This window comes from Myodes glareolus, chromosome 14 (genome assembly GCF_982192425.1).
Source record: "Myodes glareolus chromosome 14, mMyoGla1.1, whole genome shotgun sequence".
In the NCBI taxonomy this organism is placed as follows: domain Eukaryota; kingdom Metazoa; phylum Chordata; class Mammalia; order Rodentia; family Cricetidae; genus Myodes; species Myodes glareolus.
Genome location: NC_142039.1, coordinates 68432098 through 68454852, shown reverse-complemented (window position 1 = coordinate 68454852; position 22755 = coordinate 68432098). Strand labels below are relative to the sequence as shown.

Genomic DNA, 22755 nt, shown 5'->3' with positions numbered 1-22755 from the left:
TAAGTGCTTATCTTATCTAGCACACATGTAGCCCTGGGTTTTCCTCATCATGGCCCAAGCCAAGTGACATGGCACACAGCTGAAATCCCAGCACGCAGGAAGTAGAAACAGGGGGATCAGAAGTTCAAGGCCAGCATACAGTACATGATGTATGACAAATGAAACAGCAAATGTAACTTGTGTGCCCCCAAAGCAGCTGTCTTTCCAATCTGACTTGTCCATTCAGCTACCTCTGGTCTCCGGGGACAGGATCTGTCCTGCCTCCTCTTCACACTCAGTGTTCCCAACAAGTTCACTATGAGCCTTACAGCTCTCCCTGACCCGCCCCCCCCCCCCCCCCCGCCCAGGGCTGACAGGCCTTTCCATGGCCCTTCACTGTGGTTCCTGTCTGTCACCACCCACCCACGTCTAAATCTTCAGACACACCCCTCCCCTTCAAGAAGTGCTCTCCTCTCTGCCATGGGATGAAGACTCTTCCATCTGATAACTGAGACACACCCTTGGCTTTTGAGAGACCCTTATCCCACGGTGAGAGTGATCTGGGTTTGCTTTTAATCCACCGTCCTTCCCCATTCTCTCACGAGTCTCTATGGGCCTGACTTGGCCAGAGTGTATTGAAGGATAGAAAGAATGAGGTCTTTGTCTAGAGCAGGTATCAGGAGTGACTGACACCTAGCAGGTGCTCAATAAATGGATTAATTAGTGACTTGACACCCCTATTTATTCCCAGGATGTTGTGTGGTAGTCATGGATACTCACTTGTTCAGTTGAATTGAAGGAGGACGTGGCAGTGTAAGGAAATTCATTGCTCGTGTCTAGCTAGTCTGAGTGTACACACACACACACACACACACACACGCACGCACAATTTGACCTAGCATTCCCTATTTAGCACCTAGCATTCCCTATTTAGCAAAGGATGACCTTCAATTCTAGATCCTCCCACCTCCACTTCCTGAGGGCTGGGGTTATAGGTGAGAGCCACCACAACAGTCTATTTCTGTGCTGGGCGTCAAATCAATGCATTGCAGGCAAGCATTCTCCCAACTAAGTAAGCTGCACCCCCAGCCCCAGATTGAATTTTGATTGTGCTAAGGGTAGGAATCCCCAACACACGCCAGTCTGTGTTTCAAGCCTTTTCCTAAGTAAGGGCAGCCTCAGCGATTTTAGTATCAAAATATGTTGGGACCTATATTATTATCATAAATACTACCAAAAAAGGGAACTGAGTTAGAGGGCAAGGGAGGAAAGTAGATTGCCCCCACCATAGTTAGTGCCGGTGAGTCGGGGGAGGGGAGTTGAAATGAAGACAGCGGCTTCCATCTCTCCACCCACCACTGGGCCCTGTTGTTCGCATCCTTTGGTGATGGACGGAGAGCCCGATTTTCGATCATTCTGACAGTGTCCAACCTGACAAGATGTCGTCTAGTGTGCGTGACTGTAGCATCATCTGCAGCTGATGCTCCTGAGTGTGTGATGGTAGCGTGAGGAATTGTTCCAGCTGGATCCTGAGCGTCTGTGGCTGTAACGTGTGTGGTAGTCTGCAGCTCATGTCCCCAGGTCTGTGTGACGGGGGCGTGTGTAACTGACTTTGAGCAACAGACACTAAACCCGGAGCGCTTCTGCAGAGTTGCTCAGAGCCTATGAAACTGCAAACTTCTCAGAAGCCCAGAAGTGTGGTCAAGCACCTGGCTTCCTGGCTTCTAAGAGCGTTGACCAGAGCACTCGCCTTCAACACTCACTGAAACAACTTACAGAAGAGAGCTTTGTCTCTGAGTCTGCTGGTGTGCTGCGCGGAACAGAGGCGGCGTGAAGGGTGTGAACTGGGGAGGCTCCCACCTGGTGTAGCTTCTCTGTACAGCCCAGGCCTACAGTCTCCCTACTGTACCTTGTCAGGGACGGGAGCAGAAGAATCATTCCTGCTGCAGTGCCTGTTATTACTTCTGCAGGGCCAGATGACAGGACAGACCCTCAGTGACATGAAGCGATTCCCTAGGTGAGACTGGATTACAGAACGTTCTGGAACCCAGGCCTCTGCTTGGCAGCAGTATGCCTTTCCAGTAAAGCACTCTGGGCAGGACTTCACAGAACTGTTTAGATAATCTTTACACCTTCTTGGTCTGAGCTGTATCGCAGAGTGGATCGCAGAGGGGATGTGTCATCTCTTGTTCTTAGGAAAGTGATTTCTGCTAGACCGTGTTTCACAATTGCAGATCTCATCCTTGAAAGGCAGCGAGCTCCACGCCTTGCGACGGTTGTCAGCTGCCGCCTCAAGGCTTGCTCCGTCCACAACGTACTGCAGTGGGAGCCATCGGCTGCTTCCAAAGTCCTGACCATGTGAATGGAGCCCCTGACTCCTTGTTTCTCTAGGGTCTGTCCCCGTCCCCCTGCACCATCGCCTACATCTACCGGTTAATCTGAATGAGCAGAGACACGCTCAGTGACTGACATGTGTAGTACCGTGTGCGGCTGAATTTGAAGGCATGCTTCCGTTTTCTGCAATACCGTGCTTACAACATTTCCCTGAGTCATTTGGAAAGCCTTTGAAATGTGCTCGAACTCCTCAGCTGCTCTCCTCTGGGGAGAACTTGTAGCCAATGTGGAGACCTTTCTTTCTTAGCTTGAGCGGAGCTACTTCACCTTCTGACTCCTCGGGCTTTAAGCCACCCCTTCTCTAGGGACTGTTATTGGACCCTCATCTATTACTTAATTTCCTCCCCCAAAGCAAAACCGCTAAACCAGTTTTGTGTGTGTGTGTGTGTGTGTGTGTGTGTGTGTGTGTGTGTGTGTTTTCTTTAGAATTAGGCCAGACATATTCTGTGTAAATCTGGATGATGGAACCACACATCAGGAATCTGTTAGGGGTGGAGAGGGATGGGTGGGAGTAGATGGGAAGGAGCCGGGCGGGGGGGGGGGGGTGGCAGGAATCTCAGAGCTTCATACTCAGGCATGAAAAGAGTCAACACTTGGTGGGATAAAGGAATTCAAAAGTCAAGGCAGAAACGCTGGTCCGCACTGTGGAGCCGTCACTGAAAACAAAACAAGCAAACGACAACCTACTGGTCTCCAGGAACCGTCTGAACTTCTGCTTTGCAAAGTTTAATTAAAAGACAGGAGATGGGGCTGCTCTTCTAGAAGACCCGGGGTTCAGTTACCGGCAGCTCATAGCAGCTCACAACCATCTCCCATTCCAGGGGACTGGGTGCCCTCTTAAGGTTTCTGGAGACACCAGGCACTTATGTGGTGCATAGCCATACATGCAGGCAATACATTTCATATGCACAAAATAAAAATAAATACATCTTTTAAAAACTAAAAATAGATAAAAGGTGCTAGCTGGTCAATAAACACAGTACCTTGGTAGTTCTCACATGGTCACTAAATGGGGGCTGTGGTCATCAAAGGGGACAAAGCAGATGAAACTTTTTCACAAAGAAATTCAGAAATCTGGTACGGAAAACAGAGCTGGAGGGCCAGACATGGTTTGTCACTAGCCGGTCAGTCAGCCTTGTGGCCGTCCTTCCAGCCGCATCCACAGGACTTCACTCTCCATCTCTAGGCTCCAGCCAGACAAGCTCTACATTTGTTCATTCGTTCATTCATCCATCCATTCATGCACTCACTCACTCATTAAGTTACAAACAGAGTTTCACGTAGCCCAGGTTGGCCTGGAGCTGACATTACAACTAAATCCAACTTTGAATCTCTGATCATGCTGCCTGCACCTCCTGAGTGCTAGGATTACAGGCACGCACCGCCTTGTCTGGTTTACATGGTGCTGGGAATTGAACTCAGGGCTTTGGTGCATGACAAGCAAGCACCTTACCAACTGAGATACATCCTGGCCCAACACTTTCTTTGTTTTTAAATGTATTACATTCATTCATTTATTTATGGTGTGTGTGTGTGCGCGCACCACTGTAATCCATGCCATAGTGCATATATGGAGGTCACAGGACGACGCTAAAGGCTCTGCTCTCCCCTTCCTCCATTTGAACCCTGGAGCTCAATCTAAGGTGTCAGGCATGGTGACAGGTGCCTCCTTCATCCACTAAGCCATCTTACCAGCCTCACCTTAAAAAAATGAATTTCTTGCCAACATTGAAAAGCAATGTTTCTCTCTCTCTCTCTCTCTCTCTCTCTCTCTCACACACACACACACACACACACACACACACACACGCACACACAAGCACACACAAAGGTATTTTGAATGTCAACTTTTGAAAAGTTGAAGCCATGACCCCCTGCTCTGGTACTGTAGTAATAAAAGCATTTTCTCTTGCATCACAGTCCCGGGTAGAGTACCTCCTGAACCCCCATAAAGTAGCTAGCTGCAGCTAACTAGGTCTAGCAAGGCCCAGGGCAAAAGCTTCTGGACACTGGGCTGAAGTTGTCCAACTGGGGTTGGGCCTGGATTCAATGCCCAGCACTGCGATGAACAGGGAACCCTTTTGGATGGTTAGAGAAGAGCCGTCTAGACCTTCCAACTGGACATGCCCTGAGACTTTTCTAGTAAAGACTCGCAATTCTCATTGTTCTCAGCTTACACCTCTTACATTGTTCTGGTCGGAGAGCACATCAGCAGTGTCTGAAAACAAAGCCACCGGTGATCATTTTCCACGGGTCCAGGTCACTTCTCCTTGGCTCCTGCCTCCAACTACAATTCCAGCACTAAAAGAAGCCTGCTGCTTAGGGTAAGGATGTTCTGAGTTTCGGCTGGGAAGAACCTATAAAGCACTTGCTTAGCAGGCAGTACACCTGGGGTTCAAGACCCAGCTCTTCCAAAAACCTCAACTTTGGACTTCACACTTTAGTATGAAGATCATACTCCATCCTTTCCGCCCCCCCCCCCACCCCCGCCCCCGGGAGACCCTACTTACAGCCTGTTCTGAAATCAGTACACTGGCGGCTTGGAGAAAGTCCTCCCACCCCAGGGTTATGCTTCAATTTTCTCCCAGTTCAATTAACTGCAAGCACTCACCCACTAGGCGGACCCTCCAGGGTGCAACCCTGGACACACCATCATCCAGGTTCTGGGGACAGAGCCTCCGCTGCCTCGTTGAGCTGTTTCCTAAGCACCAGGGGGCGCTAGAGAGTTATTTTCCAAGTTGGTATGAGACGCATCTTTTACACTTCCTCTGATTTCCAAGTTAGATGGCAATGACGGAAGCACAAATGAAGTGGAGGCGTAGTGTAAACTGCCCCGGGGAATGAAGACAGGCATCAGATTTCAAAATTTAGTCTAAAGAACAGCGTCAGGGGTCAGAGCGTCCGTTCCTCCGCTGTCAACCTCCGGTGAGTCAGACAAGTTTGATTGACTTTTGGTGAAAACGTTACTCCTTATTCTACCTACTTCGGGATCCTATGACATCAGTAAATTCGAGAAAAGTGGAACCGATTAACTAAATCAAGATTTGTTTACATCAAGGTAGTCAGTTCTTCGAAACAAACATGTAAAGGGGCGGTATGTTTCTTGAACTGGTCAGCAACTGGAAAAGGAGGCTTACCATATTGCCTGTGTTGCGGGGACCGTATTGGTTAAGGGGTATTTTACCAGACAGACCCCATCATTTATTGCCCTGCGAAGGCGTCCGAAAGTCCAACTGGTAAAAGGTAATTAAACTAGCAGTACGTGTGCCTCTGAGGTGATCTTTGTAATGTGTGCCTGCGGTAGATGGAAAGAGACCCACTTAGCTGTTCTGGGTGGGAGACCCGCGCCTTCGATCTTTACTTTGGGGTTGCTTTCTTTTAAAAACGCGAGAGAGAGATATTCGAGCCCAGCTCCCACAGTCCGAGCAGACCGCTCAAGGACCTCGCCACCTGCCACATTCCGTATTTGGGCAAGCGCGTGCGTCACTGTCAGGAATATGGCTCCCTTTGCCAAAGCCGGCACTAATCTTACGTGTCTGTAAACGCGGGGAGTGTATGCCACGTTCCTTCACAATAGCCAACCTGGTGACTGACTTAAGAACATGCCGCCAGATGCCCTGTCTCCCGTTTCCTTATGTCTTTTGTACAGCCCGGGAATTAGGGGGAGGGGAATTGGCGTGCTTACTGGGGGACAGAAAGGATGAGAGAGCTACCAGGTCAAGAGCCTTCGTGCAGTGCCCTCTATGGCTCGCTCAAGCCCAGGCACCGAAGGCGGGTGGGCGTCCCAGACCGGCGCACCCGGGCCGCGGACCTTCAGGTCCTCGGAGACAGTCGCCACCTCTCCACGTGGTTGGAGACGTAGACCGACCGCGTCCAGCCTGGTTTCCCAGTCGTGTTACCCAACAACTTCGCAGGGGTCGTCTTCTCCCTAATGTGCAAGGAGGGCGGTGTTTGTGTACGGAGCTCTCCGGGCAGCAGTCGGGAGAGAAGCGGGACATTTCAGTCGCAGCTCAGCCCTGCCGCCGCGACCCTTCCCGGTCTCAGGAGAACCGTGGGCGCAAAGAGGTGAAGGTCCCCACCACGCCCGGGTCCCCGCTGCCCTCGCCCCGGGGTTCTATTGGCAACAGGTAGCCTAGCCCCGTGTGGCTCTCGGGGAAACAAACAAAAAGGTGCACTGAACGAGTGCGGTGGCCACGGAGGGCGCGGCCGGCAACCCCGCAGAGGGGTCCTTGGGCTCCTCCCAGGAGCGCCCCGGTGGCTCCGCGGTGCGTCCCGTTGCGCAACGTAGCGCTAGGCGTGGGTCCCCGCGGACAGCGGAGAGCAGCTGCCACCGCGGCCAGGGAAGGACGCGGACTGGCGGTGGCGCCTCGGCAGAGAGGACGGGGCGGGCCGGGGCGGGGCGGCGGGGAGCCCGCCCCTGTCGGCGCGGCCAGTGGCTGCGGGCCGGGGGCGGGCGCGGGCGCGGCGATTGGGGCGGCGGCCGCCCGTCACGGCGGGGCTGGCGGGCGGCGACGTAGCGCGGCTCTCGGAACTGACCTACTAACACACATCTCTCGGCGCGGCCACGGCGCCCGCGGACCCGGCGCGCCCGCCAGTCTCCCGCGCCGCGCCCTCGCCACCGCCCGCTGAGGACCCGGCGGAGTCCAGTTCGCGCTCCGGCACTGCCAGCCAGGTCCCGGACGCCCTTTCTTTCCCTTCTCGGGCCGGGGAGCAGAACCACGGTAAGCGCTCCGCCCACCGGCGGCTCGGGGGGCCCGGCTCAGCTCCGCGCCCGCTCTCGGAGCGCGCGGCCGGCGGGCGTGGGGCGCGGGACGCGGGCGGGCGCGGCGCAGGGATGGCGGGAGGCGGCGAGTGTGCGCGGGGCATGCATTACATAAACTTTTGCTGCCTTGGCAGGAGGGGAACTCGCCACCTTAAGGTAGCTGCTTTGATTGCAGCGCCCTGGCGCCGGCACGTAGCCCTGGCTGCCGCGCGCTCCCTCCCCCCTCCCCGCTATTGCATAATGTCTCCGGATTTCAGGAAAATTGATGTTTCGGTGGAGAAGAGCGCGCCGGGGAGGCGGAGCGGAGGCCGATCCCCCTAGCAGCCAGACGACGTGCCCTGCTCTCTGGGGTCTCTCCGTGCTGCTCCCCTCTCTGAGCCGGCCACGGGGAGGGTTGAGTCACTGGGAACCGTCTTGATTTGCTTAGAAGGAGGGTTGGGAGTGCGAACGGTGACGGCATTAGGAGATGCCTGCGCGGCGTTTGTTTGTGTCAGGCGCTGTGTCTGCACCGACGTTTTCCACCCTGTTTGTCGTCAGCGTGTTTTACGAGCCCTCGGGAAGGTAGAGGGATGTGTCCTTTCTTACATTGCATAATGGACCCGCGGTGTAACGTGGGCACCGAGGACTAGCTGATGTGGGAATATGCGCCTATGTGTGCTATGATTTGGACATTTTAGCGCAGCGTTGGGTATTAGATCCTTATTGGTACCTCTGTATCGTCCCAAATAAGCATGCTTTAAGAACGATCCTACGGAATTCATTATTAAGAAAGGAGAATTCCCAGAGTAGGATACTGATGCGCGCGGGGGAGGGGGCTCCTTTAAATGTTCCGAGGTGTTATTTTTAAGACCCGGACGAGCCATTGTGACGTTTGTCTCCCCACTTTCCCAACTGGAATGCGTTCCGTTCCATCAGCTTTTTTTCTCACCTTATCGTCATTGGTTTTTTTCTTCTTCTTCTTCTTCGTTTTTTTTTCTAAGACACCGCAAGACAGATCATTAATAGATTCCTGGAAATGTTAGGTTATGTAACTGCCGAATTTGCTGGCTGTTAAGCATAGAAAGAGAGCTAATTACGTGATTTTATAATCTTGTCACAAAGAAAGTAGGGCAATCTCAGCGTTTAAGAATGTCACTATCAACAGGGGTTTTGTTGGTTCTTTTTAAGGATATTTTAAGCCGTGAAGTGACAACCGATTAAGCTTTGACTTAGCCCCTGCTTGCCAAATGTGTGTCTTTTGCCCTAAATGAAATCTACGTCTTTCTAAATTTAGCCCTATCACATTTTAACAATCGTGGCCTCGGTGCTATTTCTGGTGTCTCCAGGGCTGTGTGCAAATACAAGCTCAAGGCCATTTGCTGTAGTTTTAACTCCAGCCTTCCAAGACCTCTGATAAGACTGTATTTTTAGGAAGGCATTTCGCAGCGCCTAGTGACTGCTTGCTGAACGCGGGGCCCCATTTATCATTTTAAAGGACACTTTGAAGGAACTGCTGCGCTCAGAGGCCAGCAGGGAATGGCCAAGAGTCATCTCTCTGGCTTTTGTAAATAACAACAGCTAACGAGGTCAGAAGTATTTATTTCACATCGTAATTTCCCCCAGATCATATATGAGTTATGGGAAGCATATATAGGTTAGTAGATTGTGTTTTTGCCTGTGTAACCTAGTTTTATTCATTGGGGATAGATGAATATGTTAAGTATCTGGATATTAAATTTCTTCCCGGACTCTTACTTAGTGTAATGATGTGTGGATATACGTATTTAATAGTGTCTGTGAGATATATATTTCATAGCGTAACGTTTACATAATTGAACTACAGTATTATTTTAGGGGGTGGACACATTGACCCTTGGAACATATTATTACCCCTATTTCAGCCGTTTTCCAAGACGCTGCAGTTGCGCTAGCTCCCACCACCACCACGCGACCCACTTTGCGAACTGGGGTGGGAGACCCAGGCCTGCCGGGGTGTGGGGGGCGGCTTTGCAACGCCTCCTTCCATCAAACGGCCTTGCGCCCCTCGCTCGCGCCCCAGGGGCCGGGCACGCGCCTGGTGGTGGCAGGCTGGGACCTCGGCCCAAGACGCGCCCCTGGACAGCCGCTGGACGCGCCTCGCGGTGGCCCGCGCGCCTCCCCGCCCCCTCCCCGCATTCCTTTGTTCTGGCGCGGGGGTCCTCGCGGCGCCGAGGCCCCGCTGCGCCGCCCACCCGGCGGGAGGCGGGCCTGGGGAGCGGCGCGGCGTGGGGGTGCGGCCGCGGAGCGGGGCGGAGGCTCGCGGGACCCGGTGCGCTTCGCTGCGCTCGCCCGGAGCAGGGAGGCCTGGAGCGGAGAGCGGGCGTGCCTCCTGGGCGCAGGCTCCAGCAGAGATGGGCCTCCGGACAGCGCAGCCTCGGGTGGCACAGACAGGGGCTGACTTCACTCCGCAGCACCTCTAGCTGCGACCCCACAGACACCTTTGTTCCCGGGAGTCTTCCTTATGTTTCCGAGCCAAGCTCTTCTCCATTCATGGAGTGAAAAAGCAAGACCTCTAAACGGCTTTAGAAATGGGCTTGCTCGTGGTGGAAAGGAGGGTCCCTGCTTGACCGTGGTCGGTTGAGCCCACGTTTTTATTAATTCTTGTATCTAAAGTTTTTATGGTCAAAGGCCCAAGGCTTCACACACACACACACACACACACACACACACACACACACACACGTAGTGTCCCCAGCTCTAAATCACCAACATAGATGCAGTTTTCCCTGTGTAAAAAGTATCTCCCTGCGCTTTCATCCCAGATGCTGGTTTCCCCGGGTGGGCTTCACTCCCGTGAAGCATCCAAGTGTTCGAGGGTGATCAGCTGAGGCTTTTCTCTGTGCATGGTAAGCCTGGAATTCAGCTTCAGAGGATGCTACTGGACACCCTAGGGACCCTCTTTCAACTGGAGACAGCTTTGGGAGGTGCAAAAAGGACAGGCGCAGGTGCTGCCCAGGCCTCTGGCCTGGTATTTGATTGACCCTCACTGGCCTCTAGGTAATCTTGAAGGGGAAACCTGTGGAGCTGGACAGTTAGAAGGAGCTCAGTAAACGTTTCCAGAATGCTTGTGTCTGGGCTCGCTTTCCTTTTCTGAACCCGAATCTTACGGGAAGGATGAGGGTGGGATTGGTATTGGGTCTGTGAAGAACTATCTCTTTTTTTGTTCCTGAATACCCTTGACTTGTATGTGTTGTTAGTCTCTGAACCAGAAGAATTCTTGACAACATCAAATCGCTTCAGTGTCCCAAGTAACTGGGTTAATGTCTTAGGGAAGTGTCTGAAGGAGGGGAGATGAGGAGTCCCCTCGGCAAGAATAGGTTGACCTTTATCAGATTCCTGGAACTCTCTGTGACTTGTATTCTTGGGGTTGGGCGGTGCTTGCCTCAGAACCTCTGGTCTGCAGTCAACAGTGGCCATTCTCACGTGCAGTGGACACATACGCCATCTTAGAGAGTACATGTGGCTGTGTGGCCAACAACTAAAGGCAGGCCCTGTTACACTGATGGTTCTTGATCTTGAGGAAGAAAACCTGGGTCTGAGGTACCCAGGGCAGTCTAGAATCGTGCCTAGCAGAAAGGGCTGGAACCTGAAGTCATCACAGCCTTGATGATCATTCTTCAGGAATAAGAAGGGTGGTTACCAAGCAAGGCAGGTGGAGGACCCACTCCGCGCTTTGCGCTTAGAGAAGCTGGTTAGCAGCCCAGGCTGGCCGCCTAAAAAGATGGGAGCTCGGTCAGCCATGCCCCCTCTTCTCCACCATCCTGTCTGTTCCTTCACTGAGAGGGAGCAAGCTCACTGTACTTGGTGGAACAGTTCCCTTTTCTGCATTGAGGGCTTATCTTGGCAATTATAACATCACCAATGATGCAACAGCCTGCAAATTAAAGCCCTTTGTGAAAGGCTGCACACTGGTTGAGCAAGGCCCCTGACTCACTCCCGCCAGTGGAGTTTTCTAGCTGACCTTGCCGTGGTCATCAGTGGGTTCCGAGATGCAGGTCTAATTGAAGCGTGGGCTGGAAAGGCGCGGTCAGAGTGCTCAGCGTTATTTTTACCCAGCTTAAAAATCACACATGCCTCATTATTTCCATTGTAACCCAGATGGCATTGGGGCTGTTAAAAGTTGTTTATTTTTAATTTGTATTGAGGAATGAGAGCACGCTTGGGATTCAAGTCAAACATAACAAACAATGTCATTGAGATTTCCTATAACGCTCCCTTCTTGTTTTCGCCAGGTATGCCTGCGTTTCACAGGGTGAGCACATTGTTTGATATCCTGTTATTTTTCTAAATTTTATTTGAGTTGATTTTTATCCAGATTGGACTCACAGTGAATGTCGAAAGACCCTGACCTTTGATCACAGTTACATAAGAGTTTTTTTTTTTCAGTTTCAAAATGAGTTTTTATTGCCACCACCCCCACTCACCTCTCACGTTTCTTTGCAACTAATTTTCCCGTTGTTATGAAGGGGGAGGATTTTCTTTCTCGTATGGCTTTAATTAGAGTTTGAGCTTGTTTTTTAAGTTTAGTGGGGATTTAAGAGATGCCATTCGTTAATAATCCAGGCTTTGAGGACGTGGTTTCACTGGAGTTTGGGTGTTTATAAGCCTTTCAATTATCAGAACACGGTGTATTTTATTAACTTTCTAGGGATCTTAAATGTAATTAAGTAGCCTTCAAATAAACCTTCCGCTTTAGTCATAAGGCACACGGCACAATAAATGACACTCACCAGCATGTGCTATTAAGAAAGAGAACAAGAACGTTAAAGTCCAGGCTAGGGAGGCTGGAAACACTCAAGAACTCTTTCTGCCAAGCCCCGACCCCGGCATGCTTCTTTTTTTGTAACTGGTGTTGTTTTGTTTTTTGGCCACTGTGCTGTAAACCAATTGACTGTGATGTTGGTGTCCCTAAGACTTAGGGGAGACTGGGGTCATAGCTCAGTTGGCAGTGTTTGCTGTGCATTCCCAACTCCATAGGTCCTCTCTCCAGCACCCCTAGCCCATTGTCACCATGTGCACCTCTAATTCCAACACTTATGCAGTGGAGGCAGGAGGACCAGAAGCTCATGGTCATAGCAAGACTCCAAGGGAGTTACTAAATTGATCAATTGTCTTTTCAAAAACGTCACAGATGGGAGCTAGAGAGATGTCTCAGTGGTTAAGAGCCCTTGTTACTCTTCCAGAGGACCTGAATTTGGTTCTGAGGCCTAACAACTGACTGTAACTCCCGCTTCAGGGGATCCAACACCCTCTTTTGACCTCCACAGACCACAAGTGGCAGACACTCATACAATCAAATGCATAAATAAAACAATAAATCCTTTTTAAAATACTTTTTTTTGGGGGGGGGGGTTGAGACAGTGTTTTTCTGTAGCTTTTGTGCCTGTGTTGGAACTTGTAGACCAGGCTGGCCTCGAACTCCCAGAGATCCACCTGCCTCTACCTCCCGAGTGCTGAGGTTAAAGGCATGCGCCATCCTGCCCGGCCCTTTGTAAAATCTTTTTTCATGGGTAGTAATGATTCCCATTTTGAGGCATCTCTATTTAGATTGAAAAAAATAAAAGCACATTTCTGTATACACCCACAACTCACACACTCTCAGTCCCCCTCTCTCTCCTCATGGGCACCATTTTCTCAAGCTGTGGAGTTGTTTTAAGGGGTGGCCCTATGTGTCCTGCTTGTGTCCATCTTGTGTTACAAACACTTGCTCCTGTGGAGACTGCCAGTCACACTGGTTCATATTTCAGTCAGCAAAGTAGATGGATGCATTAATAAAATGCAGGGCCGTCATCCGATTTATTAAGTTTAAATCTAATTTTCACATAATCCCCTGTTGGACTTGGAATCCGTTCCTTTCCTGTAAGCTGGATCGGGTTTTGACACATTTGTTCACGGACGCATCCAAACAGAAAAAGTGGGTCAGTTTGTTGCCAGGATAGGGCTAATCTGGCAGCGTAAGAGATGGCTCATGGGTATGTGCCCACGTGTGCACCAAGCACGTGTTTCTCCTAGGCCTGCCTGTACTTTGGACTGCTAAGTGACTGCAGGCCCTGAGCTGGGCACTCGGGAACTAGAGTGTTTTGTTCTCGATGGAAAACATCAGTGGATTAAAGTGCTCCTGCGCAAACCAGATGACCTGAATTCAGTCTCCAGGTCCCACTGTGGAAGGAGAAGACCAGTTTCAAAAGCTGACCTCTGACCTCTCCATGCATGCCCACACAATAATAATAAATAAAGTAAATAAAAATAAAAGGCCCTTTCCCCTAAACGTATACCTAAGGAGGCTAAATTCACTTTCCAGAAATGTCACAGGTAGAGGCTGGAGAGAAGGCACAGGGTTCAGGGTTCTTGCTGGTTTTGCTAAGAATGAGTGTCTTCAGTTCCCAGGACCACATTGGGCAGCTCCCAGCCAGCCTCCTCGTCGTGGATTTTGATGTCTACCCGAGGAAGATGCTCAGTGCTGGTGCAGAGTGCTCACCACTCTGCTCATTTCTGTTTCTGTAGAGTCTGCACTGCTACACTGACCTCAGAGGTCAGAGGTCAGAGCAGCACATGCTTTTCTGTTATTACCACAGGGAAACCCTTGTGGGGTAAACTGTCTAAAATTTATGTTGTCGACTGGATTCTTTTGCGGGCTTTTCTTAGGTCAGGTCTTATTTTAATTGCAGAGAGTATTTAGGTCATCTGACTTAAATAAACTCCAAGGATCTGCGCTTATGAAATACAGCTCCTGCCTGTAGCAGGTTATAAAAAAGCGTGCGGTGGCAGCGGTGGTGTCTTCACAGTAGGCGTGGGAAAGTATGTCAGCTGGCATGACGCGATGCCTGCTCTTCAATTTCTCTTTTTTATTTGTGTCTTTAAGCAGTCCTATCAGCTAATGGCTGTAATGGAGTTAATGGTGCTAACAGAGGTAACATCATGGAATCGGCATCTCATGGCAGTTATTCACCAAAAAAGAAACACAAATGGTGACTAAGGTACCCCAGCCGTCGGTGTGGATTTCAAACAGTGACACATGGGTGAAGTCATGGTGGGATTAGTCATAAAGAGAGATCCTGGGATCTGAGGCAGTCATCATGAGTGCTGAGGGTTTTAGAAGGGTAGCCTCCACTGTGCTGAGGAGGTGGCTTTATGGGTAAAGCTCCTGCCATTGAGTATGTGAGGACCTGGACTGGGGAGACAGAGACGGGCAGATCCTGGGAGCTTGCTAGGCAGCCCATTTGTAGAAACAGGACTCTCTAGGTCTGCTGGGAGACTCAGCTTAAAACTAAACAAAACAAAAGCAGACAGGTAAAAAAGGCAAGATCCCAGAGTTAGCCTCCAGCCTTCACACACACACACCACTGCACTTCCTGCATATTATACTAACAAGAAAAAGATGTTGTCAGCTACATTTGCCTGCATCCGTTGTTGAGGATCACAGACCCCCGAGTCGTCTCTGCTTTTAACTGCTTGTGATCTGCAGCTGGTGGCTCAGTCTTTCTCTCTTTTAGTTTGTTGGCGCTGTGTGCTGGCCAGTTTCGTGTCAACTTCAAGCCGGCTAGAGTCACTGAAGAGGAAGGAGCTTCAGTTGTAAGACTGGGCTGTAGGCAAACCTAGAGAACATTCTCTTAGTTAGTGATTGGTGGGGGGAGGGCCCAGCCCATTGTGGGTGGGACCACCCCAGGCAAGTGGTCCTGGGTTCTATAAGAAAGCAGGCCTTGCTTGCCATGAGGAGCAAGCCAGTAAGTAGCATCCCTCCATGGCCTCTGCATGAGCTCGCGCCTCCAGGTTCCTACCCTGCTTGAGTTCCTGTCTTGACTTCCTATGATGATGAACAGTGATGTGGAAGTGTAAACCAAGTAAACCCTTTCCTCCCCAAGTTGCTTTGGCTATGGTGTTTCATCACAGCAATAGAAACTCTAAGACTCTCTACAGAGTCATTGGATTAGAGAAATGTTCATCCCTTGTTGAAATAGATGCATTTTTGGTTTTGTTTATGACACTGGGGCTGGAGAGTTGGCTCAGCAGTTAAGAGCACTTGGTGTTCTTACAGAGGACCTAGGTTCAATTCCCAGCAGCCACATAGTGCCTCATGACCATCTGTGAATTCAGTTCTGGGGATCTGATGCCCTCTGACCTCCAAGGGTACCAGCTAGGCAAAATATTCATACAAATATAATACTTTTTTAAAGATAGTAATAGGGGAGTTGGAGAGATAGCTCAGCAGTTAAGAGCACTGACAGCTCTTCCAGAGGCCCTGAATTCAATTCCCAGCAACCACATAGTGGCTTACAACCATCTATAATGGGATCTGATGCTCTCTTCTGGCATGCAGGTGTACATGCAGATAGAGCACTCATACACATAAAATAATTCTTTAAGCAGGGTGGTGGTGGCTCATGCCTTTAACCCCCAGCACTTGGGAGGCAGACGCAAGAGGAGCTTTGTGAGTTTGAGGTCAAACATTATCTGTCTACATAGTGAGTTCCAGGACAGCCAAAGCTATACAGAGAAACCCTGTCTTGAAAAACAACAACAACAAAATAATAATAAGGGCTAGATAGATAACTCATCGCTTAAGAGTGCGCACTGTTCTTGCAGGGGACCAGAGTTTGGTTCTCAGCACACGGTGACAGCTCATAAACTCTTGTAGCTCCAGCTCTAAGGGGACCGGAAGCCTCTGGCTTTTGCAGGCACTGGTACTCATGCACATGGAAACACACATAAATAACACAAATAAACATTTCTTCCCCCCCGCCCCGGTTTTTCAAGACAAGGTTTCTCTGTGCAGCTTTGGCTGTCCCAGAACGCACACTAGACCAGGCAGGCCTCAAACTCAAAGAGATCCACCTGCCTCTGTCTCCCTGAGAGCTGGGATCAAAGGCGTGCGCCACCACTTCCTGGCTCTATTCTTTTATTAAAGATAAAGTAATGACATTAAGGAGGGTGGAACAAGTGTACTGACACCGAGAGGCTGAGACAGGATGATCAAAATTCAAGGCCAATAGCTGTGAGTCTTTTTCACAATTTCAACAGATAGGATTCAGGAGATTAAAGTCTGACTATGGAACAGCTCAGGCTGATTGAAGGCAGCTCTAGGCAGTTCTTTATGATGCAACCAACTTGTGGGATGAGCCCCAGATCCGTGGTGCCTTCCTTTCCCGAGAGGAGATTTATAACTAGTTGTGTGAGGCTCCAAACTAAGAGAGATGAAGGGAGGCTGTGTGTCTGGTATTGAAAGGTGGCGTGTAAGGAGGATCCGTGAGGGTCAGAGCCAGGGTCTGACTGGCTTGGGGTCTCAGGTTGGTCATCACCTGGGTGGCAGATCACTAGGCATGCCCCTTGCCTCTGTGAGCTATGTTTTCTCCTCTGAAGATGCTGAAAGGGCAGGTGATACCCCCAGTGCTAAGGACTTAGCAAGTGCTGCGTAAATGACTTCCGTGCTGAATGGAGGCAGCAGGGCCAGCACTTCAGATCCCATCGTGACTGAAGCCCACGCATGGGTCTCAGTTCTGTCAGTCCTCTTCAGTGTGGCCCCCACCCTGCCTACAAACCTGCATTCTTAAGGGCTTGGTTCCCCGTTCTGAGAACCTTCAGTCTAGCTTGGTGCCCAGTGTACAGGTGTTTCCTGTATGGCTACCAGGTAATTCCAAAGGTAGGTGTGAGTGCATCTACTGGTACGTGTGTGTGTGTGTGTGTGTGTGTGTGTGTGTGTGTGTGTACGTATATGGTATATATGGAGACCAGAGGACAACCTCCAATGTTATGCCTCAGAATTCTATCCACTTTGGCTTTTGCGACATGGCCTATCACAGACCTGGAGTTCACCTAGTAGGCTAGGCTGACTGGCCAGGGAGTGAACCCCAGGGAATCCTCCTGCCTCTACATCCCGACCATTGGAATTGCAATCCCTGCTGCCTTGCCCAGCTTTCTTCATAGGTTCTGGGGATTGAACTCAGGTCCTCAGGCTTGCAAGTCAAGGACTTTACCGTCTGAGTCCTCTCCCCACCTGTGGGCTGATTTTTGTTGAACAGAACCAGTTACATGTTCAACTTTGCCTTGGTGGCCTGCCATGGTGCGCTCTCTCTCTCTCTCTCTCTCTCTCTCTCTCTCTCACACACACACACACACACACACACACACACACACCACATACACATTCATTCTCTCTGTCTCTTTCTCTCTCTCCCAACCAGATCGATACATACACATGGTGCACATTTTCAGGGCAGGAAGGTGCAAAGATGTGTCTGAGCTCAGCTGTGAAGAGAAATTGTGAGACCCCCTAGGGAGAGTAACTCACAGATGGTGGGGTGTGTGAATGAAATATAACGTATATTTTAAGGAAGAACTGAGATAAGTAAGTACGTGGAGGAAAATAGTAGCACATCAAGGAAAAAATACCCCAAAAAAGTAGCGTGGAAGGGACCGTGTGGTGTTTAAGAACCCGTGACTGTGGTGGAGAAAGGCCAAGGTCAGCATCCTTCCTCGACTTCTGTTTCTTCTCCGAGCTTTCCCACGGGCTCAGTTCACTTTAGGGGTGAGGACCCACCCTAGTGGCTGCATGCCTGCCGCAGCATGAGGAGTGTGCCTGCACTGTGCAGAGGGAAGTGTTTGCAGATTGAAAGGCAAGGATGTATGGAGGTGATAGGAGATCATGTCTTTTTACTAAAGGATGAAAAGCTGTCTTTTGGCCTTTGAAGTGGTGCCTATTACCGTGTCGTTGTCACCAAGCACACAGAAGCCTGCTCTTAATAACCCTTGGGCTTCCTCAAGTAGGGGAGCTGCTCCCTGTGTGGTAGTAGCCCACTTTGATGGACAGAGCCTTGTGTGACACCCCAGTCTTTATGACCTTGACATTCTTGCTGCCGCAGAAATGACAGAAGCAACAGGCAGGCTTCTGGGAGTGAGAGAGCTGAGGAAATGGCTTGGTTCTTGTGGCATTTGCCACACCAGCGTGGAGACCTGATTCCCAGAACCCATATAAAAAGCAGCTGGGCATCATGGTGCTCAGTGGATGGTTCAGGCGATGGGGAGCTAGAGACAGGAGGATCCCTGTAGCTCACTGGTTGGCCAGCCTAGCCTACAAGGCAAGTTCTAGGCTGGTGAGAGACTCTGCCAGAGGAACAAAGAGAACAGAGCCTGAGGAATGGCCCCTGAGGTTGTCCTCTGGCCTGCAGTTGGCAGCACGCTGGTGGAGACGCACAAAGAGCAAGAAACACTGACGTGAAGTGAAAACACACACTGTCACGTGTCAGGATGAGCAACACCTTGAAGGGTACAACAGGGGAATGGTGTGTGCAGGTTGCGTGTGCACCTTTGCTTTGTGGAGTTGGCATAGGACCCAAAGGCACCATGAGAGAGAGTCATTGGCGTATAATAAGGGTTTATTATCTTGTAGCAAAGCCTGGACTAGAATGCTTACCTAGCACCCCCCTGGGCTCCATCCTCAGCACACACACACACACACACACACACACACACACACACGCACACACGGTGAAACCCAATTCATGTTATAAATAGTTTACTCATGGGTGTGAAAAACAGTTGATTCTATTTTTTGGTTCTTATATTTTATTTGAAACTAATTAGCAAGATTGAAAGAAGTTCTTTCCATAATTATATTCTCTAGTTTTGAAGTAATCGTAACTTTCAAGAGGGCTCTTAGAAAAAAAGTCCCTCTGAATAGTCAGTGTTGTAGTCCACAGGGAATATGTAACTGAAGTCTAGCAAGCTAAGGTTTTAGGACCCCAAAAAGCACTGTGGCTATCAGTCTTAAAAAGTCTGCTCAGTGAGCCTGAAGGGGCTTTGTAGTTCAAATCATCTAACTATGGGCATTTCGTATAAGTGTAGCATCTTGATGGTGAGGCCAGAGGCGTCTCCAGGGGAGACTGGGGACCACTACACCCTCCGATGTGAGATAGCAGGTAACAGAGTTAGGGAGTTTACGTAGCCTGTTATCTGCTGTCATTCAGAAGCAGGGTAGCGGGTTCTGGTTAGCACCTCACCACTGATGGGCTGTCTGTCATTTCCTCCCTCTAATGAATCATCCTGAATACGACACTTGGCCTTGCATCTCTGTGAAACAGCTTTCTTCTATGGAATCCGGAGCAGAGGAGAGGGAGGAGGAAGGAATGAGTGGATGGATGGATACCTGGGATTAGAGGGAGGGATTAGATGGATACAAGGGTGGGTAAATGGAAGGAGGGAGGGATGGGAATGGAGGGATGGTTGGCTGTGTGACAGATTTAGTGACTGGGTGAGTAAGTGAGTGACTGAGTGACTAACTCATTTCCTCACACTCCTGAACCACACAGTCCTCTGCCAAGATGTTCTTTGCCACCAGAGTGGACGTGTGTGTGTATTCACAGCTTTTTTCCAGCTCGCTCACTCTTTAGAGACCTGAACCGCATTGGAGCCCATACCCCCTGACTGCCCACTCAGCACAGCCCCCTTCCAGCTGCTGTCACACATCTGCCCCAGGGACTCACCATGTTCTCCTTCATTGCAGATACCCAATACGGCCTCGGTCCGCTTCAGAGAGGCACCTGGCAGATTTATCCTGGACTGGACAGCAGAAGGACTATTGATGGATGAGAAGCCGAAGGTTTTCAGACCTGAAAGTATACTGGGAAAGTGATTTGTTCTCCCACAGTGGGTCTGTCGGGTACGGTCCTTTCTGATGCAGCTGAGAAAAATGCAGACCATCAAAAAGGAGCCAGCCCCTCTGGATCCTCCCAGCAGCTCAGACAAGATGATGGTGCTGAACTCTGCCTTAGCCGAGGTGGCGGAGGACCTCGCCTCCGGTGAAGATCTGCTCCTGAATGAAGGGAGCGTGGGGAAGAACAAATCTTCCGCGTGTCGGAGAAAACGGGAATTCATTCCCGACGAGAAGAAAGATGCCATGTATTGGGAGAAAAGGAGGAAGAACAACGAAGCTGCCAAAAGGTCTCGGGAGAAGCGCCGGCTCAATGACCTGGTTCTGGAGAACAAGCTGATTGCCCTGGGAGAAGAAAATGCCACTTTAAAAGCCGAGCTGCTCTCTCTCAAATTAAAGTTTGGTTTAATTAGCTCCACGGCGTATGCCCAAGAAATCCAGAAACTCAGTAATTCCACAGCTGTGTACTTTCAGGACTACCAGACGTCCAAGGCCGCCGTGAGCTCATTTGTGGATGAGCATGAACCAGCAATGGTAGCCGGGAGCTGCATCTCAGTCATCAAACACTCTCCTCAGAGCTCTCTGTCTGATGTGTCTGAGGTGTCCTCTGTGGAGCACACGCAGGAAAGTCCCGCTCAGGGAGGCTGCCGGAGCCCTGAGAGCAAGTTCCCAGTGATCAAGCAGGAGCCAGTGGAGCTGGAGAGCTTTGCCAGGGAGTCCAGGGAGGAGCGGGGTGCCTATTCCACCTCCATCTACCAAAGTTACATGGGCAGCTCCTTCTCCACCTACTCCCACTCCCCACCCCTCCTGCAGGTCCACGGGTCCACCAGCAACTCCCCGAGAACCTCAGAGGCCGATGAGGGTGTTGTGGGCAAGTCCTCGGATGGGGAAGACGAGCAGCAAGTCCCCAAGGGCCCCATTCATTCTCCGGTGGAGCTTCAGCGGGTGCACGCCACTGTGGTGAAGGTTCCAGAAGTGAACCCTTCTGCCTTGCCCCACAAGCTCCGAATCAAAGCCAAGGCCATGCAGATCAAAGTGGAGGCTTTGGACAGCGAGTTTGAAGGCATGCAGAAACTCTCTTCCCCAGCTGATGTCATGGCCAAAAGACACTTTGACCTGGAGAAGCATGGCACCCCGGGTATGGTCCATTCCTCCCTCCCTCCTTTCTCAGTGCAGGTGACGAACATTCAAGATTGGTCCCTCAAATCGGAACCCTGGCATCACAAAGAACTGAATGGCAAAACTCAGAGTAGCTTCAAAACGGGCGTGGTGGCAGTCAAAGACGGTGGTTATAAGGTTTCTGAGGCTGAGAATTTGTATTTGAAGCAGGGGATGGCAAACTTATCCACAGAGGTGGTCTCGCTCAAAAGATTCATAGCCACACAACCTATCTCAGCCTCGGACTCCAGGTAAATGACTACTGACTGAGCTGTGGATGGAGGAGGAGGAGGAGGAGGAGGAGGAGGAGGAGGAGGAGGAGGAGGAGGAGGAGGATGCTGTTGGTGCCATGCCGAATTTCCACTGGACCTCTGCTGTCATGTCACTGTACTGTGCACACGGTGTCCGTCTGGTGTCCTTGTGTGCACACGCTGAAGACTTGATGTCCTCACTCTGCCTGATGTATAGTCAGATAGCCCCCACAGAGGCTGTACATAGCGAACGTTATTTTTGCTCTATTATAAAGTGTGTATGTTGCCAGTTTCAATAAAGGATTGGTGACAAACACAGCCCGGGCTCCATTCCACTTGGTCTAATGGAAAGAGAGAAAAGGTTGCAGAAGTTTCTTAAGGTAGGGACTGGGGAGATGGATGTCTCAGTGGGGTAAGTTGCTTCCCACGCAACCAAGAGGACCTGGTTTTGGTTCCTGCCATCTAAAAGGCCCGCTGTACTGCACACACACCCACAACCCTAGAGAAGCAGGGACAGTTGGGGACACAGCACACAGAAAGATCCCTAGGGCTCTCTCACCAGAGAGTCTAGCCTAACTGGCAAGTTCCAGGCTCAGTGAGAGACCCTGAATCAAAAACTAAGGTAGGGAGTGGTGGAGGAAGACTCCAGACATCAACCTGTGACCCTTGACCTGACACCCACTCCCAAACATGCACACACGAAAGTTAGCAAGGTACAACCCGATATTCTGCCTTCCACTTAATGTGGAGTGGTGGCTTCCCCAGAGTGAGAGAAAAACCAAAATATTAATTTTCCAGTTTTCTAAGCAATAGTGTGTTCAGAAACCTTCTAAGAAAAGGGATAGCAAGGGACAGGGAATAAACGGGACTGTACAGCCCAGGGAAGAGAGAGGTGTAGACACAGTGAGTGCTCCCGTACGGGGGATCTGGGTTACCAAATTATTCCCATTAGGTAGGTTTCTTTAGGACCGAGTTTTCTCTAACTTTCTTAAGTGGAAGGCTCCAGGCAGTTTGCTGCCGGCATCTCCGTAGTCACCGCCGCATACTGCGTGGCACATGGTTTGGTGACTGAGCACCGACCCACCTTCCTGGCTGAAATACCATTGTTAAAAGCGAATAAAGACAGGACGAAGAAGGTGGGTTTTGCTTTTCATTATTACTATTTTTTTTTTAACATTACCCCAAAGCGTCACAGTTCTAGAGTGTGGCCATCCAGGGAAAAATAGCAAAATACCATTTAGGTGTCATTAAAGGAATTTCTGAGACCCCATCAGTTACCACACACCAACATCTATGTAATATAGGTCTATCAGTGCCTTGTTAAAAGACTCCATTATGGGCTCGAGATAGAGTTCCATGGCAGAGCACTGGCCTAGCACATGTGAGGCCGTAGGCTCCACCCCCATCACCTGGTGAGGGGAGCTCTGTTAATGAAAACTGTTAGTAATGCCTCTTCTCTATCTTTAGATATTAGAAATGATAACACACAGGTCCCAGCAAATAGAGAAAAAAAAAAAAAACAAAAAAACAGGCCTGGTTATTTGTCTGGA

The 22755-nt window shown here is 50.4% G+C and overlaps 1 protein-coding gene across 5 annotated transcripts; it reads left to right on the top strand.

Annotated features, from left to right (window-relative positions):
* Positions 1-5157: 5157 nt before the first annotated feature.
* Nfil3 (nuclear factor, interleukin 3 regulated) lies at positions 5158-21523 on the top strand. 5 transcript variants are annotated; one of them, XM_085699529.2, is made up of 3 exons: positions 6924-7094; positions 9916-9999; positions 19650-21523. In XM_085699529.2, exon 3 carries the CDS (start codon positions 19821-19823, stop codon positions 21207-21209), a length of 1389 nt encoding a protein of 462 aa, XP_085555655.1. In that variant the 5' UTR covers positions 6924-7094; positions 9916-9999; positions 19650-19820; the 3' UTR covers positions 21210-21523. The 5 variants fall into 5 exon arrangements, with proteins under 5 accessions (XP_048303820.1, XP_085555655.1, XP_085555654.1 ...); XM_048447863.3 differs by lacking the exons at positions 6924-7094; positions 9916-9999 and adding an exon at positions 5158-5298; XM_085699528.2 differs by lacking the exon at positions 9916-9999.
* The last annotated feature ends 1232 nt before the right edge of the window (positions 21524-22755 follow it).